General features: G+C 56.8%; 1 protein-coding gene across 1 annotated transcript in view; it reads right to left on the bottom strand.

Moving 5' to 3' along the window:
- TENT4A (terminal nucleotidyltransferase 4A) overlaps positions 1-14,250 on the bottom strand; it is a 47,256-nt gene that overhangs the window by 31,982 nt on the left and 1,024 nt on the right. The window contains exon 3 of the mRNA XM_049648927.1: positions 13,768-14,249. Within this exon, the coding sequence (XP_049504884.1) occupies positions 13,768-14,249 (482 nt within the window). The remainder of the gene's footprint in view (positions 1-13,767; position 14,250) is intronic.

A 14,250-nucleotide genomic window follows, 5' to 3' on the forward strand; every position in this document is an offset into this window, starting at 1 on the left:
GATCCAAAGGTTTCAGGCAACACGAAGGGCAGAAAGCAGACGCAAGTCCTCTCTCTCCAGTTTCCTCCCGCAGACCTGCGAGACAGCAGGCACTACCCTGCTGCTGGCTCTGAGTAGGCAGCACGACGAAGTTAAGTAAGGCCCTTGCTCAAAGTCTGGGAGAGCGGAGAGGGCGACGCGGAGAGGGCGACGCGGAGAGGGGAGGCAATAACCACACGCACAGCCCGGCCGTGCCCGTGCTGCCGGAGGCTGAGTGCCGAGGGGCCGGGGCCGGTGCTGGGCTCGCAGGGCCAGCAGCAGCCAGACCCCGCAGCTCAGGGGACAGCGTTCCGGGAGAAGGACGTGCGGCAGGGTCCCCACGGCAAGGGTGAACTCGGGAGGCCTGGGGAAGTGGAGGAAGCCCAAGCCCGGGACACACGGGCAGCTCCCCTGGGCTGACTCCCGAGCAAACAAGACTGCGGGCATGTGAAGACACCCCGTGGCCAGAAGGAAGAGGGCCCAAGAGGCCTGCAGAAGCCGGAGTCATTCAGGAAGACTCCAGCCCCCACAAGGGTGCCCGCCCAGTCCCCCAAGCCTCTCCTCTAGACCCGCAAGGCTGCTAGGTCCCGGAGAGGCCGGCCTCGGACACGGCCTTTCAAGCCTGAGCTGAAGCTGCTCAGTGAGATGGGAAGGGTACAGCAGGAACACACTTGTGCCAGGGGGTCAAAAAGGGGGCCGGGGGGGGGGGGGGGGGGGGGGAGGAAGAGAAAAGAGAAAAGAAACAGAACACAGCGAAAAGAAAAGCTAAAAGAAACGAAATGAAACACAACACAAAGGAAAGAGAGGAACCCAGTACGCCACGGAAGCAAGGAAGTCAGTCGGGAAGCAGGCACAAGCAGAGATCAGGACAAGTGTGCTCTGGTGCCTGGTTCCACAGAGAAGAAACCTCGGTAAGAACGTGCCCAGGAAGTCGGGGTTACCCGACTTCTGCTGACAAACAGCAGAGTGAGGGGAGGGAGTGGTCAGTGCTAAGCACACAGACTGGGAGCCGAAGCAACAGGAGCCTCGTTCCACAAGACGAGCGCAGGGTAGAAGGAAATGACTGCAGTCATCCGAGGGGAAAAGGTTCCGGGGGGGAAAAGACACCCCGTTAACAGGAGGACGAGGCGTTCGCGGCACAGCCGGTCTCCCTAAAGTGAGGGCAGAGCCCGCTGTGCGGGAGCGACCGACGCTGGGACAGCCGCTGCACAGAGGACCGTGCCTAGGCGAGGGGAAGGCTTGGGACAGGCGACTGACAAACTGACCGACGCGAACCACCCTCACCCACGGGGGAGTCCGGCCTGCCTCCGATCTCGGACAGCACCCACAGTCAGACACACGCCCAGGATGAGGCAGGGAGACTGGCACCGGGGCCCGCAGCGGGCCTCCGGGAACGTGGCCCCAGTGAGCTCCCCTTTAGAGACCTGAGCGCAGGCACATACCAGAGAGACACCAGAGGCTTCTGCGTGGAGAGCTGCTGAGTACGCGCAAGGGCTGCCGGGGGCCCCCGGTGCTCAGCGGAGCTCGGTGCGAGGACCAGGGGCGCCCCGGCCGGAGCAGAGCGAGGCCAGGGTCACGGCCAGAGGAGCAGGGTCTGCTCCTGCGACGCCGACGACAGCACCTGAAGGCGAGAAGGCACGGCTCCTGAGGGCTCTGCCAGCGAAGCCGCACCCTCGGTGAGGCCCACTGGAAACAGCGACCCCGCCGAGAACTCGGAGATCTTCAGGAACCCCGTAAGAGTCCTGGTGGTGAGCACCGAGTTGACATAAACACAAAACCAAGACTAATCGATTGTAAACTGTGGTTTCCGGTGTCCAGGCAGCACTGCAGAGTCACCAGGCACCCAGAAGGCCTGGGGTCAGAGGCCCTGCTGCTTTCCAGCTGGGAGACCTCACGGGGCCCTGCGCTGTTCCACGTGAGACACGAGGATGCGCACGGTGCCCACCCCCCCCCCCCCCCCCACGTCACTGTCACGAAGATTTAATGAATCCAGACGAAGTACTTAGAATAGGATCTGGCACTCAGTAAAGGCTCAGTAAATGGTAGCGATTATAATTACAGAACAAAATACAAACGCTTAACTCATGATGACAAATAATGTAATGCAAATCAGGAGGTAAAGATGTATAAAAGGGCTCTTTTAGTCTGCTCAGGCTGCCGTAAGAGGACACCACAGACCAGGCAATTTCAACAAGAGAAATGTATTTCTCACAGTCCTGGAGGCTGCAAGTCCAAGATCAGGGCGCCGGCGTGGGCAGGTTCCGGCGAGAGCCCTTTTCCCGGGGTGCACACGGCTGCCTTCTCACGGACAGGGCCTCGGAGCTCTCTGGCCTCTTGTCTCCCAGGCGCCAATCCCAGGGTGAGACCCCCACCCTCGTGACCTCATCTCAACCTCATCACCCCCTCAAGGGCCCCTTCCCCAAATACCACCACACTGGGGTTTGGAGCTTGGAGCTTCGACAATGTGGGAATTCAAGGGGGACGTGATTCAGTCTTCACAATGCCTCTCAGAAGCGAGTATTCCTATCTGGTGCTCAACATTACTTTCACTTTCAGGCAGAATTGATAATGTAGTGAGAGTATTTAAAGAGACGTGAATGGCAATGCAACTATTTCTGTTGGTCAATCCACGTGTCCACCCGTGCGTGGGCTCAGAGAGACAGGTCCCCAAAGGCAGTCACCTAACTGCACTTTGCTTTTCTCCAGGTGGTGAAAGTAATGATTTTTAAGCTTTCTTTTTTTTAAGAAAACACACACACACACACACACACACACACACACACACACACACAAATCCATTTAATAAAATAATACACTTATTTAAAAATCAGCAGAAAGCACTCTTGGAAACGCTCTCTAAAGCGATTAGGGCACAGGGGCACCTGGGTGGCTCAGTCGGTTGGGCATCCAACTTCGGCTCAGCTCATGATCTCATGGTCCCTGAGTTCAAGCCCTGTGCCGGGCTCTGTGCTGACAGTTCAGAGCCTGGAGCCTGCTTCGGATTCTGTGTGTGTGTCTCTCTCTCTCTCTCTGCCCCTACCCAACTCGTGCTCTGTCTCTCTCAAAAATACACGATAAAAAAATATCAAAAAGAAAAAAAGCAATCAGCACACAGACTGTAAGAGGCACAGCATCACATGTGGCAGTGGCATCACTGGCCGCTTACAGGAGTCACTTCGAAATGCCGGGTGACGGCACCAGGACCCCACACTCGGTTTGTCTGAAACTACTTCGGGCTCCTTCTGGGGCGATCAAGGCACAGAAGCCCACCTTCGGGGTCCCTGCATCGTTCAGAGCCTGGGCAGAACTTCATGCTGCCACCTGCAAGCCAAGAGACCGGAATCTGACGTCGTCATTTTCTTCCTACTGCTGGACCTCTTCGAACAATTCCCTCTTTGCTCTGCGCGTCTAGTGGTTGACACGATGCACTGTGGACTCAGACTGTCTGGGACCCAAAACCAGCATGGCACCTGCCAGCTGTGTGAGCCAGGGGCCGCCCTGCCCGGAGCCACAGCCTCCTCTCCTGGCCGAGGGCCACAGGAGCCGCTACACAAAGGGCTGAGAGGCAACAGGGCCGGTGATGATCATTACAGTGACAGGTGCTGTAGGCCATTGGCTAGACGGGAGCAAAGGGAAGACTGAAGTGCTCGCCTGCGAAGGAAGACTGGAGAACAGTGAGCCATCTTCCCCAACCACAAGCTTCTCACTTCTGCCCGTCTTTACCCAAACACAATCCTAAAAGGCCATCTTCACTCTTACCAATTTTGCAAGCTTCAGTTCATTCCAAACCTTAACCTGTGACAAATTCTCACCTGGAACTGGTCTCCGTTCCATGCTCTTGTTTATGTTGTGCTTGTGTGCAGACCTTGCATCTCTTGTGAGTCGGTCTCTGATAGAGCCACAGACTCTCTAGACAGACTCATCATCAGCTTTTTCCCAGGAGCTCACTTATAGCAAGACCTCGGGATGTCTGCATTTCACAAACCATGTAAGGTATCCTCTTCTGTATTTTGGATCACTCAGAGTTGTCCTTCAAGTTTTAGAAATCTCTGCTTAAACTTAGAGACGATGTCTATAACCAAGATAATTTACTGCGTTGCCCTATGGCTCCCTTCTCTGCCAATTCACCAAGTCCTCTCATCTGGCTCCTAACCCGAGCACACCAGTTCTGCTCCCGGAGGGGCAGTGGGGAGGCCCGGGGGCTCTGTGGTCAAGCGGGCCCGCCATGGGGCTGCAGCTCTTCTGGTTTTCTAGGTGCACCCTGGACAAGGTGCCTCATCTACTAAAGCTTATTCTCTCTTTAAAATGAGCTCTTGTCATGGGGCGCCTGGGTGGCTCGGTCGGTTAAGCGTCCGACTTCGGCTCAGGTCACGATCTCGCGGTCCGTGAGTTCGAGCCCCGCGTCGGGCTCTGTGCCGACCGCTCGGAGCCTGCAGCCCGTTTCCGATTCTGTGTCTCCCTCTCTCTCTGCCCCTCCCCCGCTCATGCTCTGTCTCTCTCTGTCTCAAAAATAAATAAACGTTAAAAATAAATAAATAAATAAATAATAAAATGAGCTCTTATCAAGAAGAACCAGGAGGAGGCGGTCCAAAAACGCTCACGGGTCCTGCTCTTGGCCTTCAGTTGTGTTCAGCTAAAACGGCAACTCATCACAGGCTCCACTTTTCCTAGAGGGCAGCTCGTCAGGAAGCTCCAGATGGGAGGAGTCCTGCTCCCTCCAGGTCGGTTCTGGAATGTCTGCAGAAGGCAGGAACCGCAGCTCCCAGGGCCGCAGGACTGGCTCCCTGTCCCTGGGCCTCCCCCACAGCATCTTTGTCATCATCTGCCGTGTCTCACGGCCCTCGCAGGAGGACCTCGCCCTCCCTCTCCCCCGTGCCGACTTGCTCTTCAGGAAAGCAGACACATTGGAGCCAGATCTGCAGCGAACCGTCGCCCGCGAAGACGAAGACGTCTCCGTCATTCAGCGTTGCTTGCAGCTCCTGACGTCGACACTGGAACGATCGTGTTCGCCTGTCTAGGCGTTAGTTTTCTGTCTGCAAGGCAGGGGTGGTATTTCCCATTTCCTGGGCCTGCTCTCAGAACACAGGGAGGAGGCTCACGCAGAGAGCCGAGCCCCACGGAGCCTCCGTGGCCGCTGCGTGACAGGGAAGACGGGACCGTCCAGGTTCCGGCACGCGCCCGGCAGACGGGGTTTGGCACCACCGCCCACGGGCCAGACTGGACGCTCTGAGCCACACGCAGTCGTTCCGTGTGGTGCCCTGCCACGGACGGAGCCCAGGCTCCGTGTGCCACCGAAACAGCAGCCCTTTGAAGAGGATATACGCTAGGAATTCCGAAACGCGATTTCTAGAGCTTTCCTAGTGGGGACCGGCCGAGCACCACAGCTTTTGCTGTTGTTCAGGTTTGGGCTCGTTTAGGCAGCGGCTACTGAATCGAACTTCGTGTTTCGAATAAAGAATCTAAAGTTACCCTAGTCCGGTGCCGTCCAAACACAAGGCTATCTAAGTTTTCATTAAAATCAAATGCAACTAAAACTCAGTCCCACAGTTGCATCAGCCACACCGCAAGTGCTCGAGGGTCACGCGTGGCTGGTGGCTACCGTACTGGACCACACAGACACAGAACTCCTCCATCTTCCCAGAACATCCCGCCGGACAGTCTGCTCTAAGTCGCAAGTTCCCTGCCCCTTCCTGCTGTGTGCACCACCACACCAGAACGGAAGTTAGAAGCTGCAAGGAGCTCACAGAAATAACACAACAGCCACTCCTACCGCACGCACAGGACAAAAAACCCTCAAGGACTTCAAACAGGTGACATGCGGAGACAGACCTAAGGGATCAGGAGTGCCCTTAAAGCTCCGGAAAGACGCTTATTTAAAAACTGCAGAACGCATTACTTAGGCACAGTTTAAATTTTTAAACTCGGAGAAGAATTCCTTCAAAGGGAGAAGAAGCGTCTTCACAGCATGGCAGGGGCCCCGGAGGACTTGGAACTTCAGGCTTCAGCAATTTCTCCGAGAAAGGCTTTGGCCGGAGCGGGGAACTTGTATTTTCAAACCCGGAGCGAAAGGCGTTTTCTGTCCAGTTGGCAACAAGCACCACCTAATTTTTGGTTTCCATTTCCTCAGAGAGAAGAAAACGGGAGGGAAGCAGCGGCCGTCCCCGTCTTCCACGTGACAGCTCACATGGCTCTTCCAAGGCCCTTTTATTCGGTCCGTCCTGCCAGGGCGATGTGGCAGACTGCACTTCAGAAATGGGGAAACTGAGGCTCAGCGGTCAAAACCCGACCTGGGAACGAGGCCCTGGGGTGCGGGACGCAGGCTAACTGAGCTCCAGGCCACAGGCCCGCCTCGGTGGTGGGAGACAGACTCCCGCCAAAAGGTTCAAAGCAAGAAGGAAACGATGTGATTCTGCGTTTCCCTTGGACTCCTGCATCCCAGCCACTCCTTCGGATCCACGGGATCGCAGAAACAGGAGGATCACACATGGAAAGATAAAAACTACCTACATCCACACGTTATCACTTGGGAAATGAACTCCAGTCTTAAACCACAGGGGAGCCTAAACGGTTCCACGGAGCGGCTGGTTTAGGAATTAAAAACGAGCACAGACCCACCATAAAAAGGCACGTCGCCAACAGTGAAAGACATTCCTTGCACGGGAACCTGGGCACCTCCGAGACACTGCCATCGAGGCTGCCCTGTCAGTGGCTAACCTGTGCAGAGGCCTGCTGAGCCTGGAGACCCAGCCCTGCCTCGCCACCGGCCACCGGCACACGGGAAGCAGGCCTCAGGAGCTCAGGACCCCTACGTTGATCACCGGGCACGTGCCAGGTGGCCGAAGGATGGGCAAGCTGTCTTTATACTCTTAGTGTTTCCTAACTTTTCAGGGTTAGGTATTAATTTTACAATAACAAAGAGAAACTGGCTAAATCTAAATGGATGCCTTTCAAATACAGGATTTTTTTTTAAAGCTTTCTGCTTTGTGTTCTACGTTGCAAGGTATTAAACTGGTTTAACCACGCTCTTTGGGATGACGAGCAGATAAACTGCAATCAATTTTATTTTAATGTTCTGCATTAATACAACTTCAGGGTGGCCATCAAATCTTCAAAAGTTCTAAGACAAACCATACGAGTTACCTTCAGCATTTGACTTCAACTATACAGCCCTGCCCCTCCTCATCCGTTCACCTAAGCGGGCAGATCCTGCCATTCATTCCCTCCCTCAGTCACCAGGCGCTCACTGGGCGGTGGCTGCCAGCAGGTACTGGCACTGGGAAGGCAGGCTGAGACCCAGGGCTGCAGGAGGACAGAGGTCAGCAGTGTCAGAGCAGAGGGAATCGCAGGAAGGGACCAGGGAAGCACCGTGTGGGGTTTTCATGCTCCGCCTGGAGGCGGCACAGGGCTCTGAAGCCAGGGTCACCCCCACGAACTTGGGCCACCGTCTAAGTGGTGTGGCGTCTTCTCAAAGCAAAGACGGACTGCTATGTATTTAGAAGTTCCAGAGACAGCTTGATGGATGACCTAGCACCCCTGACCCCCCGCCCCCAACCCCACCGCAGGAAGGACAGCTTTTCTAAGCGGGCCCACGCAGGATGCCTCCTGAATGGTCCGTCAGTCACTACAGCTCTTGTGCGTTCAGTCACACAGCTTCCATGTACACTTTTCTCTGATGACAGATTTTAAGAGAAGTTCACGTGAGAGAGGCACGGAAAGGCACTCAGAGCCAGTCACTCTGGTTGTCCGAGTTCAGTTGTGACAACCAAGCCCGAGGACAGGGACCAGAAATCTACCAGAGTCATCATGATGGGCTGGAGTCCAGTCAAGGGAGAGAAGAGCTGGCAAAGAAAACCACAACCTCCTTGTCACCTAAGGCAGGGAAGTCTACCTACAGGAGCACGCCTCCACACATGGCAGTCGGCCTCCAGAAGATTCCGGGCCCCAACCCCCAGAACCTGTGGCTAAGACGACACCACCATCACTCCCGTGGTCCCACTGTATTATTACGTGCCCTGAAAAGAGACAATCGCCTAGGTGGGCCTGATCTGAGCACACGAGCCCTTGAAGCACAGGGCTTCCTCCAGCGGGCAGAGACCTGGCCAGAGAGATTCAAGGCACTGTTGCCAGTCGGAAGACGGAGGGACCTCACGTCAAGGAAGGCAGATGGCTTCGAGGAGCTGAGATAGGTCCCCAGCTGGCAGCTAGTAAGGAATCGGGGACCTCAGTCCTACAACAGCAAGGAACTGAATTCTGCCCGTATCAGGAATAAGTCTGCAAGAGGTCCCTGTGCTCCAGCTGAGAATACAGCAGTCTGCCTTCAGCCTGGGGAGAGCCTGAGCAAGAACCCGGCCCAGGCATCCCCACCTCTGACACGCAGAGTCTGAGGCACAGCAAACGAGTACTGGCGTAAGCCGCTAAGTCTGTGGTCATTTGTTACACAGGAAAAAAAACAACACTGCGCACGGGATTCTTAAAATAAGACACTTACTTTGCAGGGCAAATCCCACACCGTAGGGAAGATGCGCCCCGGACCACCCCACTTGAGACGTATACCTGCACGGGGGGCAACTGTCCCCGTTACCAAGATCACCTGTCTGCCTTTATTCGGCCGCCCCGCTCCCTCAGCAGCCTTACGAAAAGAGAACCCCCTGACGGGCCGCCCAGAGCCTTCTGGAGGGGCCTCTCCAGAGCCACAGCCGGCAGCAGCTTCCAGGTGGCACTGCGGCTACACAATGTCCTATGGACGTAGTTAGCACGAGGCAGTTACCCCTCACCTGTTAGCCTGTGTTGTGGCGGCAGCGTCGAAATCCGGTTTCCCAACCTCTGCATCACAGGGTGTTTCGGTTTGTTGTATTTTTCACAACCCGCTTTTATTGCATAACTCAAAACCCAGATCCTAAACAATACCAGAGTATACCAAGGTATGGAAAATCCCATTTCCCAAGGATAACGATCATCCCTCCTTCAATCGGAGGTGTGGGACTCTCTTTAAAACAGGAACGCAAATTTCCTATCAAATAGCAACCAAAAGGAGGTTTCAGGCCTAACCTTGAAGTACAAACCTTAAAATTATGAGAACCCGATACTTTAAAACACTGACTTACAAACCATCGTCAAAGGCATTCAGTCCAGGCCGCGTTATTTCTAAGGCACGAACGGCACTGTGTCATTGCTTTCTGGTCACAAGCTCACAGCAGCAACACGGGGTCCCCATTCCCCCACTCAGACGTCCTCAGCAGGAGCGTTACCAAGGCCAATTTTTGCAGAAGCATTTGTGAGCTCGATCGTCCCACGGGACTGCCCCATCCTTCTCTGGGGCGCCCGTCCTGCCCTCCGCCTCCTCCTGGGTGCCCCTCTCCCGTGTCCGCAGTCCTCACCCTGCCCGTGGGCATTTATCAGGGAGCAGGTGGAAGTGTGTCCAACCTCACCAGAGCGGCACCCTGCACGAGCTTCCCGACATCACTGTGCAGTGACAGCCGCCAGCAGGATGGGCTGGACCAGGCGATGCTATTACCAAGCGGGGAGGAATCCCGGGGTGGGGGCTCATCTCATGTGGCCGGTGCAGCAGAAACGTGTGCACCATGTGGTCGCTCCTATTTCCATCTATGGCCCTACACTTTTGGGGTCACAGGGGACAAGCATGAGGAAGGGAGGCCCATGTGCACCCCCATCACTTTCTAAAAATTTTTGTTAACTTTATTTATGGGGGGGGGGGGGGGGGGGGGCAGAGGGCGCGAGAGACAATCCCAAGCAGGCTCCACGCTGTCAGCGCACAGCCTGACATGGGGCTCGAACCCAGGAACCCTGAGATCATGACCTGAGCCAAAATCAAGAAAATCAAATCAAAATCAAATGCTTAAGCAACTGAGCCACTGAGGCCCCCCACGCACCCATCACCTTCTGAGGAAGGTCTTGCACTAAGCTCTGCCATGCGTCGCTCGGGGTGTGCGGGCAAGGCACGCTAGGGTCTGCGGCGGCCCCGCGGGTCTCACCTGTGCCCTCCCACCGGGTCCCCGCAGGGCCATGCTGCGGGAGGGAGTGCCGGGCACTACATTCGGCATGCCAAGTCAGGCTGCAAGCACAGAGGGGGACGAGGGATGCCGGGCGCGCCTCCAGGCTGGCTCTCAGAACAGAGCGAAGAGAGCACGTGGAGTAACAAGGCCAGCGTGGCGACCACGTCCTCTGAGCGACATGTGTCCGTCCCTCACCAACTTCAGATCGAGAGCTGTTTTTCTCTGAATAGATATCAAAAAATTAAACATTGCCGAGGACCCCGCAGAGAGGATGTGGCCCGAGCGAGGCACGCCAGAGAAGACCTGCCGAGGGCCAAAGCCTTTGGGAAGCCTGGGCGGTGCCTGCCAGGAGCCGGAGGCTGTGCCTCGTTCCCCTGTGCTCTTCCCGGGACTTCCCAGGGCACCTGTCAGGACACGGCCAAGTTCTGCGGTCCACACTCCCGCCCTCTCACCCGGGCCTTCTCTTCGCCTTCGAGGAGGTTTCTGAAGGATTCAGGACCAAGCCGGGCAACGTAACAACGCACTGCTGGGCCGGGTGTGAGGAGGGGAGGGCATGGGGAAAGGGAAGGGGCAGGGGCAGAGGCTGGGATGCGCAGGGCCCGTGAGCCTGTCCACACACACCTGCATCTCCGAGTCAGAAGCCTGGGTAGAGGGCACAACTCACACCGCTCCCAAAACAAAAAGCTGGACGGTTCAGCCAAAACGCAGAACATGAACTAGAGCCATCCGGAGCGCTCCGGAACCAGCGTTTTGCCTTCCCCGCTTCGGAAGTTCCTGTACTGATCCCCGTGCCCTCCTCCACTCTCTTTCTTCACCTCACTCCAGGAGGAAAGCAGACTGGCAACCCCCCCAGGGCTGGGCCACCAGGTCAGGTTCCTAAGGGCAGAGCCCCCTCCCCAGAAAGGAATGAGCAGTGCAGGCTGCCTGCCACACGGGCTACCACGCAAAGGCCCAAATGGCCTTGGCTGATGCTACTCTGGCTCTCTCAGCACCGGGCTCCTGCTCACCCGTTCTCGGGGCCACAGACACGATCTTTCCAGCAATGCCTGTCCTGGGAACTCACAGGAAGCCTGAGCAGCTTCTCATCACCAAGGCTCCTTGCTACTGACCAGGCCGAGGGCTCTCTTTCTAAGCTACAGAAGAACCACGTCGTGGTGACCTTCCTCGTCGCCTGGAGGAAGCCGGTGCCCAGAGCCAAGTTCTCGACCAGTGCTACCTCTCGATGCCAAAAAGTTCTGTCGCGTAGGCCCAGCGGGCCTCGGCAGAAACCTCGCTGCAGGCACAGCTCAAGTGCTCCCGAGGTTTGCCATTCCTCTCCTCTGTCCCTCCTGAAACGGGGTCTGCTGGAAGCGTGCAGAGTAGCAGAGCAAGCAGGGGCACCGGCCCTCCCAGGCGCCTGGCAGGCAATCCCACAGGGTCGTCCTCCAGGCACAGATGGCAGGAAGCGGGGAGACCCAGAGTGGGGCACGCGACCCACAGAGGCAGGCAAGGAAGGGGGGCCAGCAAAACAGAAAACGGGAGCGTGACCACACGCGTTGCTGCAGTGGCTCCCGTTTAGGTAAGTCAGAATGCAGAGTTCCCGGGGGCTCCGGGGCCTACTCTTCAACCCTACACGTGGCCTCTGCACAGGTCCAACAGGGCCAGCAGGGGTGAAGGGGCAGGACCGTCAGCAGGCCCCCAGACAGGGCACCGAGCAGCAGGGCCTGGGAGGCACGCTGAGGGCTCAGGCTGAGGACGCGGGAGGTGCCATCACCCGATTCTACGCGGATGGGAGCTGACCAAAGCTGCTGACAGAGGCCATTATCCCACTGGCAGTCCTGGGAGAGGCCCAGAGGCCAGCAAGTGCCTGTCAGATGACCACGGGCCGCTGGAGCAATCTCGAGGAGAGGGGACCGCTCTGCAAAGGGTACAGAGAAGAAGGCGCAGAGGGTCTACTGGAAGACAACACTGGGGACACAGACGAGGAGGAGGACCCGCACGCCTGGACAGACCGTACTGCTGTGTGCTGGCCAGCGGCACTCACGGAGGGCCTGGTTTCAGAGTCAGGATCTAGAGACGGGGGTCTCCCAGGCCGACCCTGCCCCCAGATCCTAGCAAAGAACCCGGTACACAGTGGGCTCGTTTGTAAAGAAAAGCAACACCAACGTACGTACTGCAGCTCACTGGAAACCGAGAGGTGAGGAAAGGGGTTCTGGGGCCTGAGAAATTTGCAGGAGGGCCTGGTGCCAGCAGCGCTAGAAGCTCACGGAAGGAAGACGCGGGACTTGGGACTGTCCGGGCCCCCAAATGCTCTCCCAGTGAAAAACACGCGTCTTCCTACTTGCCTGGGGCTAAGGCACGGGGTCGGTTCCAGCGACAGCACAGGCTGGAAGCCTGTGGCTCCTGTCCCCAACCCCAGCCCACCAACTCAGGTCAAAGGCCAACGTCAAGAACCCAGTGCGGGACACCTCTTCTTGGACAGCTCCCCAACGGCTCCTACTCGGGGCTGAGGCGCATGCTCCGGCTTCGGCCAATTTACGAAAGTAACACTTCTAACCCCAACCAGGCGAAACAGGCTGCGGGGCATGGAGCTTTTACCGTGGGCACCTCACAGACCTTAAAGGAGCACCAGCTTAAGTGTCTTCCAACTTGAAGGAACAGATATGTTAAAAAAGAAGCAAGAAAAGAGAGAATTTCTTAAGAAGCAGCCTCAGTATCTAGCAATTGCAAGATTTATAGAACTCTAATATTTGTGAATACCCTAACAGCCTAGAAGATCCTTGACTGAGCGCCTTTTTAAATCAGGATGTGATGTGCAAGGAAAGTTGATGAGTTAAGTCTCGAAATACTGACATAAAACTTAGGTACAAATACTTCATTTCTAGGTGCTCAGAAGAGCACAGGAAGGCAAAGGAGCAGGGTAAGTGGTGTTCCCACCTGAGCAGCCTCACCTGGGACTGCTTCAACCCACACTCCCACCCCGGCCCACGCTGTTTTTTGTTTTTTGCTTGTTTGTTTGTTTTTAACCAGACCTTGCCATCTGTAATTGCACTAAACTTAGAACTTCTCCTCCTCTCCAGGCTGAGAAGAAAATATTTCAAGTAAAGATGGCATCTTCCAAAGAATATGTGCTACAAATGTTTTTATTCCCCTCAAATGCTATTAACTGGCTTTTAAAAACTACAAAAGAACTTTTATGTTATTTTCTGCATAAAATTAAATCACAACAGGCAAGTCCTTATCCAAAAAAGTCACTTCTAAACTCACTGTTGGTTAAATTGTATCACTACCAAAGAAACCAATCATCCCTCAAAAGGATTTTCTCGGGAAAAAAAGTTAGTATTTAACCAGTATTTGCCTTCAACTTGATTCAAGTTCCTGGCAATGCTGACACCGTCTGCAACTGACGTAAAACTCCACAGCTATCTGCACGCACCCCGCTTTGACCAAGGGTACCTAACATGGGTTGGGGAGAGGACGAAAGACGTATCCGTACCCCCTTCCAGGGGCACTCAAGAGGCTGAAAAGGAAAACCTCTGCACAAGTCGGGTTCGGGGGCCCCTTCCTCGCGCTTGTCAGTTTTAGGGCCCGAGCAGAGCCCTCGTTTACAAGAGGAATTTAATTGTTAATAGAACTAAACACCTCGGGGCACAGAGTGGAACCCGGGCCTCCCACAGCCACCCTCCGGACAAAGCGGGCCCCCCTGCCCTCCTCTCCCCTCCCCCCCAGCCCCGGTCCCCGCCGGCTCCGCACTCACCCCTGGATGCCCGGGCTGTACGCGCGGCTCTTCCACGGCGTGCCGGGCCGCGGCGCCTGGGGCCCGGGGCCGCCCCCTCCGCTCAGCGCGGCCGCGCGGCTGCCCGACAGCAGGTAGTTGAGGCCGTAGGTGCTGGCCTTGTTCTCGCGTTTCCGGCGGCCCGGGTGGAACTGGTGCTGCGGCGGGGAGCCGGCGGGCGCGGGACCGCGCGGCCCCGGGTGCCCGTTGGCCGCGCCCGGGGCGCTCGGCGGGCCGTCGGCGAAGTGGAAGAAGGCGCCGCCGCCGCGGCCGCCGCCCGCCCGGCCGAGCGAGGCGCTGCTCGAGGACGACGACGAGCAGCCGGGGCTCTCGGTGCCCGACTCGGCGTTGGACGAGGACGACGACGACGACGACAGCGACGGCGACTTGTGCAGGCGCCGGGCGCCCTCGGCCGCGGGCCCCAGCGCCGTCAGCAACGCGGGGGGCAGTGCGGTGGGGCCGGGC

The sequence above is a fragment of the Panthera uncia genome (genome assembly GCF_023721935.1).
Source record: "Panthera uncia isolate 11264 chromosome A1 unlocalized genomic scaffold, Puncia_PCG_1.0 HiC_scaffold_17, whole genome shotgun sequence".
NCBI lineage: Eukaryota > Metazoa > Chordata > Mammalia > Carnivora > Felidae > Panthera > Panthera uncia.